Source organism: Somniosus microcephalus, chromosome 3, assembly GCF_052327205.1.
Source record: "Somniosus microcephalus isolate GS21.2 chromosome 3, FLI_Smic_1.0, whole genome shotgun sequence".
In the NCBI taxonomy this organism is placed as follows: Eukaryota; Metazoa; Chordata; class Chondrichthyes; order Squaliformes; family Somniosidae; genus Somniosus; species Somniosus microcephalus.
Genome location: NC_140989.1, coordinates 268928054 through 268944288, shown reverse-complemented (window position 1 = coordinate 268944288; position 16235 = coordinate 268928054). Strand labels below are relative to the sequence as shown.

Below are 16235 nucleotides of genomic sequence, written 5' to 3'. Positions count from 1 at the left end.
CCGCGCACCTTAAGGGGAACATTGGTGTGTGGCCCTCAACAGCTCACCAAAACTTGTTAAGTGACCATCCAACCCAAATAATTGCCCACCTCTGTCTTAACCCCTATTCCCCAGTCTCCCTTTCTCCCTCAGTCCCCATCACACTCCCCCCCGCCCCGCCCCAAGTCCCAATCTATCTGATTCCTAATCTCCTCCCCCCATGTCTCTTCACCCTCTTCCAGCCCAATCCCGCACTTCTCCCAGCACCGCCCCCCTCTCCCCTTTTGTTGTGGCTACCAAACCTGTGCTGACGGAAGGGTGACATCATGGAGTGGGGTGGTGTTAGAAGCTGTGTCTGGGCGATTCATGTCCCATTCCAGGAGACACGGTACAGCACACCATGGGCTGGATGAAACTGTTCCGCCAGCCGCCTTGGGCCGTGTGTTTGACACCCCTGGTCTATATCTTTAAAAAAAATATATAAGGAGGCATTTCTCACATTTCAAAGCATCACATTTGGATCTGATTGGCTCAAATATAATTTTTGTAAAACACTAACAAATTAGAAATGAATAGGTATGGAATGTACCCATCAAGTGCAGGAAGGGGAAAATAAGAAATGCCAATCTAGAAGCATCAGTCAGAAAGCAGCTTTCAATAAAATGAAGAGTAACCAGTAAAATCAGCTACAATCTTATATTGTCACTGGCCAAAGTGCTAACACTAAAAATAAGGGGGGAAAAATTCAGTTGGTAGCGCCTCCCATTAGCGCCTTAAGAGGGCGCTAAGTGGGGCGCAAAGCAACTAGCGCCCGGGCGCGCCGATATCTGCGCCTCTCGCGAAATTGACCGGACATTTTGCGGCGGCGCTAAACAATACCGCCTGATCTGCACACGCAGACCATGACGTCATTCGAGAGTGCAACGCCTTTGGGGCGCCCCGGACCGGAAATTGAGTGGCGCCCCCCTCCTTTCCGCTTGGCGCAACCAACGACAGGTTGACTGGAACGCTTCCCAGTCACTGTGGGGCTGGGGGGGCGCTATTTAAAGGGGGCCTCTTCCTGGCTTTTGTGTGCTGGCCATTTTTGCACCACTCGTTCTGAGAGAGAGAGAGAGAGAGAGAGAGATTTTGAGAGAGACAAAGAGAGAAAGAGAGACTTCTGCATTGAGTCAACGCTGTCTGAGGTAGTTTTGGCTTCTGACCATAACTTTGCAGGTACTTTGCTTTTTGACCTTCATAACTTTGATTGCCTAGATACTATGGGGGCTGCAATGGATGGGAACGTTGTCCTTCTCCATCACATTCGGAGGGCACAGAGACGCAGAGCGAGAGTGGCAATCGTAGCCAGACGGAGGAGGGCCAACAGGCCTCGGTACAGGAGACCTTACCCTCCCAGGGTTTTTCGCCAACAGTTCTCCTACATTAATGTGTCTGAGGAACAGTGTTTGCGAAGGCTGCGCTTCAGCAAGGAGGTGGTCACTGAGCTCTGCCACCTGCTTCAGCCAGATCTGCAGCCTCAACTGAGGAGCAGGACATCTCTGCAGTGGCAGTGAAGATAACAGTGGCTCTCAACTGTTATGCCACCGGCTCATTTCAATCAGCTACTAGGGACATCGCCAATATCTCCCAGTTCGCGGTGCATTGCTGCATCCGTCAGGTAACAAATGCCCTCTTTAAAAGGAGATGAGAGTACATCTCTTTCCCCATGACCCCGGACAAGCAGCAAGAAAACGCAACGGGCTTTGCGATGATAGCAGGCTTCCCCATGGTGCAGGGCGCCATTGACTGCACGCATGTGGCTTTGCGGGCGCCGCAAGAGAATGCTGAGGATTTCCGCAACCAAAAGGGCTTCCATTCCTTAAACGTCCAGTTGGTCTGTGACCACAGACACCTGATACTCGCTGTCAATGCCCACTTTCCTGGCAGCAGCCATGATGCCTTCATCCTGCGCCAGACTTCTGTGGCAGACCTTTTCCAGGCACCGCATCACCCAGGAGGTTGGCTTCTCGGGGACAAGGGATATCCTCTGTGCACCTGGCTGATGACACCGCTCCGTATGCCCAGCACCCCTGCTGAGCTACGATACAACGAGAGCCATCAAGCTACCAGGAACATCGTTGAGCACACAATCGGCGTGCTCAAGCAACGGTTCCGCTGTCTGGACCATTCTGGAGGAGCCCTGCAGTACTCACCTGAGCGAGTCTCCCACTTCGTTGTTGTGTGCTGCATGCTGCATAACTTTGCAATCCTCGGGACCCAGCCAATGCCACCAGGCATTGGAGCACCAGCAGAGGAGGAGGAGGAGGAAGATGAGGAGGATGATCAGCAGCAGCACCAAGGCGGGAGGGAGGCACAAAGTGGAAGGGCCGTCCGTCAAAGGCTCATAGCAAGTCGCTTCTAGGCCCCCTCTGAGGAAATGGCTTCTGCCATTCAAACAACCTGAATGAAACCATCCCGCAACCCCTAAGCCGGTCAAGGCAACAATGATTGCAAAGACCAAACATGTACATTTTGAATACAGACACTTCTTTATTTCACAAACTCTGTGTGTCTCATTTCCGCATGACAAAGTAATAGAAAGAAACACAAAAAAAAGCAGTCATTCACATAACTGGCTCTCGCAACCTGGAGACAATGTCCAAAACAGCAACAAAAATTTGACCACGAACCTCGGCCTTCAATAAAACAATGAAAAACATTTTGTCACACCTCCTACTTTTTGCCTTTCGAGGGTGATCTGCTTCCCTTGCGAAATTCCCCCCTTCCCACCCTGCAGCTGCTCCGTAATGGGACCCCAGTGGCTGGAGCAAGGCTGGGGGAAGGCTGCTGATTGTCACAAACTGAGACTGCAGATGCCCTTGAAGGATGGCCTGGTCCAGCTCTGGACCTGGAGGGCCCGGCTGCTGACTGCACCAACTCCGCATGGGTAGCAGCAGTCTGTCTTACAGGTGGTGGCAAGTGCAGTGGAGAAGTGCCAGTGGTGGCAGCAGTAATGCTGTCATCTTGAGAGAGGACAGCAACTCCCTGCTCGACTGACACACTGGCACTCCCAAGGGGCAGCACTTTAGCATCCGGAGCAATCTGATGCAGCACAGATTGCTGGCCTGCTGCAGCGCGGTGAGAGCCCCGGGGAAATGTGCCCGATCCAGCGAGGGTGGCAGCCGTCAGTGCTCGCATGGCCTCAGTCTGCGTCTGCATGAGACCAGCCACTGACTGGTAGAGGGTGGCGCTGATGCTCCGGCTTCCTCTTCCACCTCGCCTTCAGCTTCACTCCCACTGGCAGCTTGAGGGCCTGTCTCCTCACCTGGTGAATCACCATTTGAAAGCAGGGAGGTACAAGAGTGGCTTTAGCGTGAGGTCAGGGTGGCAGCAAGGGAGGCATGAGTGCAGTGATTTAGTGATTTGGATTGAAAGTGTCAAAGGCTGCTGTTGTGAGGAACAAGTGGAAGGAGAAAGGACAAAAAGGTGATGACCTTACCATTGCTGTCCAGAATGGGGTCGGCGTCTCCAGTGGCAACGGGACCAATCACCCGGCTTGCCACAATCCTGTGGACGCGCTCCTCAAGATCGCTGAGGGGTTGCAGCTGAGGCCGCCCTCCACCAGTCCATTGCTGCTGTCTCCTATTATGAGACAGCTTGGACTGAAAGAAAAAGGACGGCGTCTGAGTAAATATGCAGCCATGTCCTTGCCTGAAATGCCTCCCATGGTTGAATAGCCCTTACTGTATGCAAAGTGTGGAATGTGCGTGTGTGTTTGATGAAAGGGCCATAGGTGTTGGATGAGTGTTGGGCATTGGGGCTTTCAAGACCCTCTGACCATAAAGTGAGGTTGAGATGGAGGGATGAGGAGGTTTTGGAAAAAAGGCACTCACCCTGACGACCCGAGTGAGGTCATTGAACTTTTTCCTATATTGGAGATGTGTCCTAGGCACCATGCTGCTTGAGGACACTCTCTGAGCCACCTCCCTCCACACTCTTCTGTACTCGCGTGGCAAAGGCCTCCTGCCACTCTCTAGGTACAGAATGGATCTTCTGCGCTCCACCGAGCCAACCAGAGCCTCCAAGGCCCGCTCACAGAAGCGCTGTGCTCACTCCCTGACCCTCTCCATAGTGTTTGGCTGCTAGATTTAGCCACCGGTCTGCCCAGGCCGAGATTCAAGGCTCCAATGAGCAGGGTGTGGCTGCAGAGCAAGATCGACCCTCCCCTTTAAGAACTGACCGGCGCCAGTGTGTCTGTGTTCAATCGCTAACTGACAGCACCTGCGCTGCGCCCGCCCTCTGAGGTAGCGCCTCACCCCTCGGCCTTTACGCCTTAAGAGAGGTGTGTAGCACCTGATTTAGTGCTCCAATCACTTCCAGGGGCGATAAAAGCCAAGTTTGATATCGGAGGCGATAATTAGTGCCAGGCGCTAATCTTTGCGCACCGCCAATAATGGCGCCCCATATGGGGCGATACTGAATTTTTCCCACAAGGTTTCTAATTTAAGCACAAAAAAATTACAACAGTAGTGTAATGCGTGTGTGTGGGGTTTTGTGTATGTGTGTGTGTGTGTGTGTGTGTGTGTGTGTGTGGTTTTGTGTGTGTGTGACAAATATTCTCAGAACAGTTGTCACCATTCCATAATACAAACATAGAAGATAGGAGCAGGAGTAGGCCATTCGGCCCCTCGAGCCTATTCCGCCATTTATTTGAGATCATGGCTGATCATCCAAATTCAGTACCCTATCCCTGCTTTCGCCCCATATCCCTTGATCCCTTTAGCCTTAAGAAATGTATCTAACTCCTTCCTGAATATATTTAATGAATTGGCCGCAACTGCCTTCTGTGGTAGAGAATTCCACAGGTTCACCACTCTCTGGGTGAAGAAATTCCTCCTCATCTCTGTCCTAAATGGCGTACCCCTTATCCTTAGACTGACCCCTGGTTCTGGACTCCCCCGCTATCGGGAATATCCTTCCTGCATCTAGTCTGTCTAGAATTTTATAAGTTTCAATGAGATCCACTCTCATTCTTCTAAACTCTAGCGAATATAAGCCCAATCGACCCAATCTCTCCTCATACTTCATTCCTGCCATCCCAGGTATCAGTCTGGTGAATCTTCGCTGCCCACTCTCCATGGCAAGAACATCCTTCCTCAGATAAGGTGCCCAAAACTGCACACAACACTCAAGGTGTGGTCTCACCAAGGCCCTGTACAATTGCTACAAGACATCCTTGCTCCTGCACTCGAATCCTCTCGCTATGAAGGCTAACATACCATTTGCCTTCTTAATCGCCTGCTGCACCTGCATGCTTACCTTCAGCGACTGGTGCACAAGGACACCCAGGTCTCGTTGCACTCCCCCTTTTCCCAATCCATTGCCGTTCAGATAATAATCTGTCTTCCTGTTTTTGCCACCGAAGTGGATAACCTCGTATTTATCCACATTATACTGCATTTGCCATGCATCTGCCCACTCACCCAACCTGTCCAAATCATACTGGAGTTTCTCTACATCCTCACAGCACACACGCCCACCCAGCTTTGTGTCGTCTGCAAACTTGGAGATATTACATCTAATTCCCTCTTCTAGATCATTTATATATAATATTGTGAATAGCTGGGGTCCTAGCACTGATCCCTGCGGTACCCCACTAGTCACTGCCTGCCACTCGGAAAAAGACCAGTTTATTCCAATTCTTTGCTTCCTGTCTGCCAACCAGTTCTCTATCCAAGACGGTACCTTACCCCCAATCTCATGTGCTTTAACTTTGCACGCTAATCTCTTATGCGGGACTTTATCGAAAGCCTTCTGAAAGTCCAAATACACCTCATCCACTGGTTCTCCCTTATCTATTCTACCAGTTACATCCTCAAAAAACTCCAGTAGATTAGTCAGGCATGATTTACCTTTTGTAAATCCATGTTGACTTTGTCCGATCCTGTCACTGTTTTCCAAGTGCTCTGCTATTACATCTTTTATAATGGACTCTAGCATTTTCCCCACTACCGATGTCAGGCTTACCGGTCTATAATTCCCCATTTTCTCTCTACCACCTTTTTTAAATAGTGGGATTACATTAGCTATCCTCCAATCCATGGGAACTGTTCCAAAGTCTATAGAATTTTGGAAGATGACCAGCAATGCATCTACTATTTCTAGGGCCACTTCCTTAAGTACCCTAGGCTGTAGATTATCAGGCCCTGGGGATTTATCGGCCTTCAATGCCGTCAATTTCCCTAACACCATTTCCCTACAAATACTGATTTCATTCAATTCCTCCCTCTCATTAGTCCCTATGTTCCCTGACATCTCTGGGAGATTATTTGTGTCCTCCTTTGTGAAGACAGAACCAAAGTATGTATTTAATTTTTTTGCTATCGTATGTATTTAATTGGTCTGCCATTTCTTTGTTCACCTATATAAATTCCCCTGATTCTGACTGCAAGGGACCTACGCTTGACTTCACCAATCTTTTTCTCTTCACGTATCTATTGAAACTTTGACAGTCAGTTTTTATGTTCCCTGCAAACTTACTTTCATAATCTATTTTCCCCCTCATAATTAATCCCTTTGTCCTCCTTTGCTGAGTCCTAAACTGCTCCCAATCCTCAGGTTTGCTGCTTTTTCTGGCCAAATTATATGTCCTCTCCTTGGATCTAATGCTATCCCTAATTTCCCTTGTTAGCCACGGTTGAGTCACCTTTTTTGTTTTATTTTTATGCCAAACCGGGATGACCAAATTCTGTAGTTCATCCATGCGATCTTTAAATGTTTGCCATTGCCTATCCACCGTCAACCCTTTAAGTACCGTTCCCCAATCCATCCTAGCCAACTCGTGCCTCATACCATCATAGTTTCCTTTATTTAAATTCAGGACCCTTTTCTCTGTGTCAGCTACTTCACTCTCCATTTTAATGAAGAATTCTATCATATTATGATCGCTCCTCCCCAAGGGGCCTCACACAGCACGATTGCTAATTAATCCTTTGTCATTACATAATACCCAGTCTAAGATGGCCTGATCTCTTGTTGGTTCCTCGACATATTGGTCCAGGAAACCATCCTGTATACACTCTAGGAATTCCTCCTCCACAGTATTGTTACTAATTTGGTTAGCGAAAGCTGTATGTAGATTAAAGTCACCCATGATAACTGCTGTGCCCTTATTGCACGTGTCCCTAATTTCCCGTTTAATGCCATCCGCAACCTCAGCATTACTGTTTGGGGGTCTGTATACAACTCCCACTAATGTTTTCTGCCCCTTGGTATTTCTCAGCTCTACCCATACAGATTCCACATCATCAGAGCTAATATCCTTCCTTACTATTATGTTGATCTCTTTAACCAGCAATGCTACCCCACCTCCTTTTCCTTTTTTCCTCTCCTTCCTGAATATTGAATACCCTTGGATGTTGAATTCCCAGACTTGGTCATCCTGGAGCCATGTCTCCATAATCCCAATTATATCATATCCGTTTACATCTATTTGCGCAGCTAATTCATCCACCTTATTACGAATGCTCCTCGCATTAAGACACAAAGGGGGAAAAATTCAATTGATTGCGCCTCCCGTTAGCGCCTTAAGAGGGCGCAAAGCAACTAGAGGCTGGGCGCAGCGATGTTTGTGCCGCTCACGAAATTAACTAGACATTTTGCGGCGGCGCTAAACACTGCCGCCACGATCTCCTGCGCCGGCAGATTGTGACGTCAGTCGAGTGCGCAACGCCCCGTTAGCGCCCCAGACCGGATATTGAGTGGCGCCCCCTGCCTTACCGCCTGCCGCTAGCAACGACAGGTTGAGGGGAGCGTTATGCTGTCAGAAAGGGACTAGGGGAGCGCTATTTAAAGGCGACCGCTTCCTGCCTTTTTTTGTCGGTGACATTTTTGCACCATGCATTCTGAGAGAGAGAGAGATTCTGGAGACATGCAATGCTGTGTGAAGGAGTTTTGAGTACTGAGCAGCACTTTGCAGGTTTATTTTGATTTGCCCTTCCTTGCTTCGCCAGCGCTCTGAGGTAGCGCCTCACTCCACGGCCTTTGCGCCTTAAGACAGGTGTGAAGCGCCTGATTTAGCGCTCCAATCACCTCCAGGGGTGATAAAAGCCAAGTTTGCTGTCGGAGGCGATAATTGGCGCCAGGCGCTAAACTTTGCGCACGGCCGATAACGGCGCCCCAAACAGGCCGATACCGAATTTTTCCCCCAAAGCCTTCAGACTTGATTTTTTAACACTCTTAGTCCAGGTGGTGTTCCGCAGGGATCTGTACTTGGGCTTCAGCTTTTCATCATATGTATCAATGACTTGGATGAAGAAATAGAGAGTTATGTATCCAGATTTGCATATGACACTAAGTTAGGAGGCACACAGTAAGTTGTGTAGATGGGAGCAGGAAGTTAGAGGGACACAGACAGACTGAGTGAGCAAAACTGGTAGATAGAGTTCAATGTGAGGTTATCCACTTGGGAGTTGAGAAAGACAAATTGGAATATTTTCTTAATGGTAAGAGACTAGGAGCTGTGGAGGAGCAAAGGGATTTAGGTGTCCATGTACACACTGCTAAAAGCTAGTGCACAGGTACAAAAAGTAACCAAAAAGGCTAATAGAATGTTGGCCTTTATATCCAGGGGGTGGAATACAAAAGTGAAGAAGTTATGCTTGTATTGTACAGAGCCTTAATTAGACTCCATTTTGACACCGCACCTCAGGAAAGATATATTAGCCTTGGAAGGGGTACAGTGCAGATTCACCAGAAGGATACCAGGGCTTAAAGGATTAAATGATGAGGACAGGTTGCATAAACTAGGTTTCTATTCCCTTGAGTTTAGCAAGTTGAGGGATGATCTAATAGAGACCTTTAAAATAATAAAAGCATTTGATAGGGTAGATACAGATAATCTGTTTCCTTTGCTGGGGGAATCCAGAACAAAAGATGATAATTTTAAAATTAGTGCTAGGTCATTTTGGAGTGAACTCATGAAGCACTTGCTCACACAAATTGTAATGGAAATCTGGAACACTCTTCCTCCAAAAGGCTGTGGATGCTGGGTAATTTAAGACTGACGGCAATAGATTTTTGTTGAGTAAGTGCATCACGGATATGGAGCAAAGATAGGTAAATGGGAGTTGAGGTACAGATGAGCCATGATCTAATTGAATGACAGAACTGGATCGAGGGGCTGAATGGAATACTAGTGTTCCTATGTTCCCTGAGTTAAACCGTTCAAGCCCCCACTTTCAAGGTCTTCCTTCTTGTCACGCGTTCTTCACTCCCCCACCCCATGTTTTAGTCCCTGGTGTTCCTCCATCAATACCGCAGTCCGGAACCAAGACTATCTGAGCAATGTCACGAGATCAGTTAGTATGATAATGTAAAGTGTCATAGGACTGATTTATGGGATACTCCAATTGTCTGTTTGGTACCTACTTTACTTCTCCCCTACACCCCCTCCCCTCAACCCATCTCCAACACTGTTCAGTAGCTTCCTTCTTTAAGTTAAAATGTGATGTGTTGTCTTTGCTTTTAAAACCTCTCCCACAGAACATAAAGCAGCACCTAATTCTATTTATTTTTCCTTTAAAGGACAATTATGCAGAAGATGGAAGCCCAGCAACAACAAATTATATGACTCAGGGAGATAAACTTCGTGCCTTAAAAAGTAGGAGGCAACCACGATCAGTAACAACAGGAACATTAAGGTGATGTATTAATGAATTGTAGAGGAAAAGGCTACAGTCGATAAAATTCTTGAAGTGGGAGTAAAATGTTCAGGAAATGTTAGGGAAGAATTTTGAAGACATTTTGTCCAAATGTCTTGTTGGCATTTGTAATTAACTTGCTACCTCACCTGTAGAGTTCGGAACAGCTTTTCAGAGCTGTCAAAAGCATAAATTTTGGTAGTAAATTTAAAGTGATTAATATTCTTGTATATGAAAAGCAAATTAGTGGAATGTAAAACTTTTTAATCAAACCAGTATGGTCTGTAAAATCTAATAGCAGCCAGATTTAGGAATGACAGTTTCAGCATTACATAGAGTGTACAGCGCTAAACAGGCCATTTGGCCCAACTGGTCTGTGCCAGCGTTATACTCCACATGAGCCTCCTCTCACCCTACATTATCCTAACTCTCATCAGCATATCCTTCTATTCCTTTCTACCTCGTGTGCTTATCTAGCTTCCCTTAAATGCATCTTTGCTATTTGCCTCAACCACTCCCTGTGGTAGAGAGTTCCACTTTCTTACCACTCGTTGGGTAAAGAAGTTTCTCCTGATTTCCCTATTGGATTTATTAGTGACTATCTTGTGTTTATGACCTCTAGTTTTGGACTCCCCCACAAGTGGAACCATTTTCTCTGTCTACCCTATCAAACCCTTTCATTATCTTAAAGACCTCTATCAGGTCACCCCTCAACCTTCTCTTTTTCTAGAGAAAAGAGGCCTGTTCAGCCTTTCCTGATAAGTATATCCTGTTAGTTCTGGTATCATCCTTACAATCTATTTTTTTACCTTCTCCAATGCCTCTATATCCTTTTTATAATATGGAGACCAGAACAGTTCACAGTACTCCAAGTGTGGTTTAACCAAGGTTCGATACAAGTTTAATATAACTTCTCTGCTTTTCAATTGTGTCCCTCTAGAAATGAACCCCAGTGCTTTGTTTGCTTTTTGATGGCCTTATTAACCTGCGTCACTACTTTTAATGATTTGTGTACCTGTACCTCTATATCCCTTTGCTCCTCTACCACATTCAGATTATTATCCAAGCAGTATGTGGCCTCCTTATTCTTCCTACCAAAATGCACCACCTCACACTTATCTATATTGAAATTAATTTACCAATTACATGGCCATTCTGCAAGTTTATTAATGTCTTCCTCTACTTTGTCACATTCTTCCTTTGTATTAACTACACCTCACAATTTTGAAATTGTACTTCCGATTCCCAAGTCCAAATCATTAATGTAAATTGTGAACAACAGTGGTTGCAGCACCGATCCCTGTGGAACACCACTTCCCACCCTTTGCCAGTCTGTGTAGCTACCCTTAACCCCTACTCTGTTTTCTATTTTGTAGTCAGCTTCCTATCCAATCTGCTACTTCTCCCCTGACTCCACATGTTCTGACCTTAGTCATGAGTCTACTATGCGGTACTTTATCAAGGACCTTTTGAAAATCCAAACATATTACATCTACTGCATTACCCTTGTCTACTCGTTTTGTTACTTCTTCAAAGAATTCAAGCATGACCTTCCCTTTTGAAATCCGTGCTATTATATTTTCAGTTTCTAGATGTTTTTCTATTACATCTTTGAGCAAAGATTCCATTATCTTTCCTATCACTAACGTTAAGCTAACTGGTCTATAGTTCCCTGGACTTGTTCTATCTCCCTTTTTAAATATAGGATAATTAAACTTTAAATGGTCCTATTAACCCAGAGAGAACTCGGCCATTAAAACTTTATTTTGTCTTTATGACTAAAGTATGATTTTGTTCTACGCCTATAATTGGCTGTAATTTAACTTCTGAACAGTTTGTCCTGTGTAATTAACATATATTCAATTAAATCACCCATGTAAATAAGTATAGGTCAATGTCCTTAAAACTAAATAGTTTATACATATTCTGCTCCCATTTACACTCCGTTTGGGGGATTGAATCCTTAAAAACTGTTGTCCAGGCATTTTCTCAAACCTCTTTGAAAGTAATATCTAGCAGCCATGCATATTAAGATTTTTATTTCCCCAAGGTGAGGCTAACCTAATTGGAAATGAGTCGTAAACAATGTAAGTTATGGTCTGTTTTGTGCATGGAAATAAACTAATATATGTTTAGCCTTCATATGCTCTGACTTGTAATATTACTGCAATTTAACTCTTAATTCCTGTATTTCTATTTCACAATTAAAAGCAGTGAAGTAGCTATCCTTATTAGTTTTAAATGCATTTTTTACACTTTGCTTTTGAATGCATGACACAAAAGTTTTGATGCCTTTCAGTCACAACTGAGGCAATGCTGCAGATTTGGAAACTTGCTGTATCAGATAGGCCTGTAATGTTTTGTTTCTTAACTTGTCCCATTACCATCTCCTTTTACGATAGCAAAATACTGCGGATGCTGGAAATCCAAAATAACAACAGAAAACGCTGGAAAAACTCAGCAGGCCAGGCAACATCCGTGGAGAGAGAAACAGAGTTAACGTTTCAGGTTGAAACCCTTCTTCAGAACATCTCCTTTTGCTTTGCACCATCTCTTAATGTATCTTAATCTCTCCTGCCTTCTATCTAGAGCCATCTTTTGATTCTTAACTTGTCCCATTACCATCTCCTTTTGCCTTGCACCACCTCTTAATGGCCTAGAAATTCAGTTGGGCGCGCCAGCCGTTAGCGCCTTAGGAGGAGTAGATCTCGAGCGCTAGGCGCTTATCGCCCGGGCGCAGCGCGATCTGCGCCTCTCCCCAACTTCAGGACACATTTAGCGCCGGCGCAAAGTCTTAGCGCGCGCCCTGCTGCGTGCGCAGATCATGACGTCATTTAATAGTGCAACGCCCTTTGTGCGCCCCAAACCGGAACTTCACTCGCGCCGGCCCATTGTGCGCCGGGCGGCCCGAGCGACTGTGAAGTGGAACGGTACACAGGCCAGCCGGGCCGCGGGGAGCGCAAATTAAAGGGCACTTACCCAGCAGTATAAAGGCCAGCCATTTTGCAGCATTCACTCTTGTGCAATGGTTTTTTGGACAGAGACCAAGGAGGAGAGTTTACTGGTTTGGACCAACACTTGGACAGGTATTTTTGGCTCAGGCCAGAGCTTACCAATTATCTTTGCCTTCATTCAGAGCTCAGTGTTTGCCAGCATATAATGGGGGCTGCATTGGGTGGCAACGCTGAATTTCAGCCTTATGCCAGAAGGGCTTACAGATGCCGTGAGAGTGGCAGCCCTGGCTAGACGCAGAGGGGGCAACAGGCGTCGCCAACTGAGGCCTTACCCACGCAGGGTATACCGCCAGCAGACCTCCTATCTGACCATGTCTGCCGCGATGTGTGTTAGGAGGCTGCGATTCCGAAGGGAGGTGGTTGCAGACATCTGCCGGCTGCTTCAGAGAGATCTGCAGCCACAGCTGATGCGCAGGACGTCTCTGTCGGTGGCAGTGAAGGTGACGGTGGCTCTCAACTTCTATGCCTCCGGCTCCTTCCAATCCGCTACTGGGGACATCGCTAACATCTCCCAGTTCGCCGTGCATTGCTGCATCCGCCAGGTGACCGAAGCCCTTTTCAGAAGGAGACATCAATTCATCTCCTTCCCCATGACCCTGGACAAGCAGCAGCAGCGTGCAGTGGGGTTTGCAAGAATAGCGGGCTTCCCCATGGTGCAGGGCGCCATTGACTGCATGCATGTGGCTTTGCGGGCACCTCTTGAGCATGCCGAGGAGTACCGCAACCGGAAGGGCTACCATTCCCTCAATGTACAGCTGGTGTGTGACCACAGGCAGCGCATCCTAGCTGTCAATGCCCGCTTTCCAGGCAGCAGCCACGATGCCTTTATCCTGCGACAGACAACTGTGGCTGACATGTTCCAGGCACAGCCTCCCCCAAGAGGATGGCTTATCGGGGACAAAGGCTATCCTTTGTGTACCTGGCTCATGACCCCGCTCCGCGCGCCCACGACCCCTGCTGAAGAGGCATACAACGAGAGCCATCAAGCGACGAGGAACCTCATAGAACAAACAATCGGCGTGCTCAAGCAACGGTTCCGCTGTCTCGATCGCTCCGGGGGAGCCCTCCAGTATTCGCAAGATCGAGTCTCCCAATTCATCGTCGTTTGCTGCATGCTGCACAACCTGGCTATCCGCAGGACTCAGGCACTGCCACCTCACGTTGGACCACCACCTCAGGAGGAGGAGCAGGAGGAGCATGAGGACGACGAGGACGAGGAGTACCAGCCCAGGAGGGACGCACAAGGTCCAAGGGCCACCCATCGGCGGCTTATTGAACGTCACTTCTAGGCCCCCTGTCAGGGAATGGCTTGTGCCAATGATAGAACATGATTGCAGCCGCTCCGCAAGCCCTCAGCCGGTTAAGGCAACAAACACTTCAAAGATCAAACATGGACAATGTGAATAAATAAAATGCTTTATTGTACAAACTCTGGGCCCTTCCCACATGAAAACCAAAAACAGACGAAACCCCCAAAAAACACTCAAACACATTACTCGCTCCCACAACCTGGAGAGGATTAACAAAATAGGGCAACTAAAATGGCCGTCATTCTCGGCCTTCGTCAAAAACAAACATCACATCATCGGCCTTCAAAAAACAAACATCCAATTCTTGGCCTCAAGAAACAAACACAAATGGCCACACATTCGACTATTTGGCCCGCTAGGGCGATGCCTTGGCCATCTTTGGGTGGCCCCTGCCCACCCTGCTGCTCCGCCTCAAAGTAAGGCCATTGGCTGCTGCAAGGCTGGGGGCAGGCTCCTGAGGGGCACGTCGTGACGGCAGAAGCCCTTGGGGGTCGGCCTAGTCGAGGTCTGGCCGTCGAGCGGGCGGCTGTTGATTGCTGCAGCAGTGGCTGGCCAGCATCAGTCGCTGCAGCAGCTCCTGGCAGCTCCACTGGGGGAGTGGCAGTGGCGGCTGGAGGAATGGCAGCAAGCTGGCGGGTGGCAGGCGCTTGCTGGTCGCCTGAGACACTGGCACTCGCACGGGCCAGCACTGCAGCATGCGCACCAATCTGCCGAGGGACAGACCGCTGTGCTGCTGCAGTGCGCCGGGTGCCCTGGCGATGCCTGGCTGACACAGCGAGTGTGGCAGCAGTGAGTGCCCGTGTTGACCTGTTCACTGACCGCAGCAGAGCAGCCAGTGACTGGACGGCACCACTGATCACCTGGCCAGTCGCTGACAGATCTGCCCGGTATTCCGCCCGACTGGTGGCCTCTAAGGGCCCGAACTCGGCCACACTCCGAGAGAGGGAATCGATGGACTCAGGCAACCGTGCCACTGCCGCCATGAGCTCCGTGTGCCGGCGCTCCGAGTCCGCGGACAAGTCTTCGAGGCGTTCCATCTCCTCGGCGAACAGCATCTCCTGACTGGAGGCCGGACTCTCCCTCTGGGGAGAAGGCTGCCGAGCTGGCCGACCCTTCCTGCGTTGCTGGAGGCCGCTGGGCCCAGCAATTGGACTCCCCTCCGACGCATCCCCCCTCTGGGGAGAAGGCCGCCGAGCTTCCACCCCCCTCCCGCCTTTCTGCAGCACGCAGGTCCCAGGAGCTCCCCTCCCCTTCGACACTTCCGCCACGCTACCCTCCAGGGAAGACGTGTCCCCTACATTGGCCTGGGTGGCCGCGGCTGAGGGTTCCCCTGATGGGCCGCCTTCCTCTTGCTCCTCCTCCTGCTCCTCCTCGGAGGGTCTGTCACTGGCAAGTTGAGGGACCTCCTCTTGACCATCTGAAAGCAGGAAGGCACAAGAGTAGCTTTAGAGTGAGGAGAGGGCGTCAGTGCGGGATGCATGAGTGGTGGCATTCAGCGCATTGGTCGGACAGTGGCAAAGGATGTAGATCTGATGCGCAAGTGGGACGAGAGAGGTGCAAAAGGTGATGTCCTTACCATTGCTGCCCAGAACAGGGTCGGCATCTCCACATGCAACGGGCCCAATCACCCGGCCACCCATGAGGCGCTGCACGCGATGTTGCAGGTCGGTGAGTGGCTGGATATGGGGTCGGCCTCCCCTGGTCGCAGTCCAGCTCTTGCGATTATTCGTCAGCTTGGCCTGCAAGAGAAAGGACGGCCTCTAAGTACAGTGTGTCGCCGTGATCTTGTGTGCACTGCCTCCCATGGTGGAATAGCCTGGCCAGTGTGTCGCCATGATCTGGTGTGCACTGCCTCCCATGGTGGAATAGCCTGGCCAGTGTGTCGCCATGATCTGGTGTGCACTGCCTCCCATGGTGGAATAGCTTGGCCAGTGTGTCGCCATGATCTGGTGTGCACTGCCTCCCATGGTGGAATAGCCTGGCCAGTGTGTCGCCATGATCTGGTGTGCACTGCCTCCCATGGTGGAATAGCTTGGCCAGTGTGTTAAGTGCAGAATGTGCAATTGATGCTCATGCCTGTCCCATAGCTGCTGGATGAAGGCTGGCCATTAGAGCTTTCAGGTCCCTTTGCCCATAATGTGAGGTGCACATGCAAGGATGAGGAGGTCATTGGAAAGGGTACTCACCCTGACAATGCGTGTGAGGTCATTTAACTTTTTGCGGCATTGGGCACCGGTCCTGGGGACGTCGCT

The 16235-nt window shown here is 48.9% G+C and overlaps 1 protein-coding gene across 2 annotated transcripts in view; it reads left to right on the top strand.

Moving 5' to 3' along the window:
- The window catches only part of LOC147121911 (dual specificity protein phosphatase CDC14A-like), a 170727-nt gene that overhangs the window by 127538 nt on the left and 26954 nt on the right, over positions 1–16235 (top strand). For both annotated transcript variants that reach the window (XM_085982485.1, XM_085982483.1), the window contains one exon: positions 9544–9659. In XM_085982485.1, the coding sequence (XP_085838611.1) occupies positions 9544–9659 (116 nt within the window). The remainder of the gene's footprint in view (positions 1–9543; positions 9660–16235) is intronic.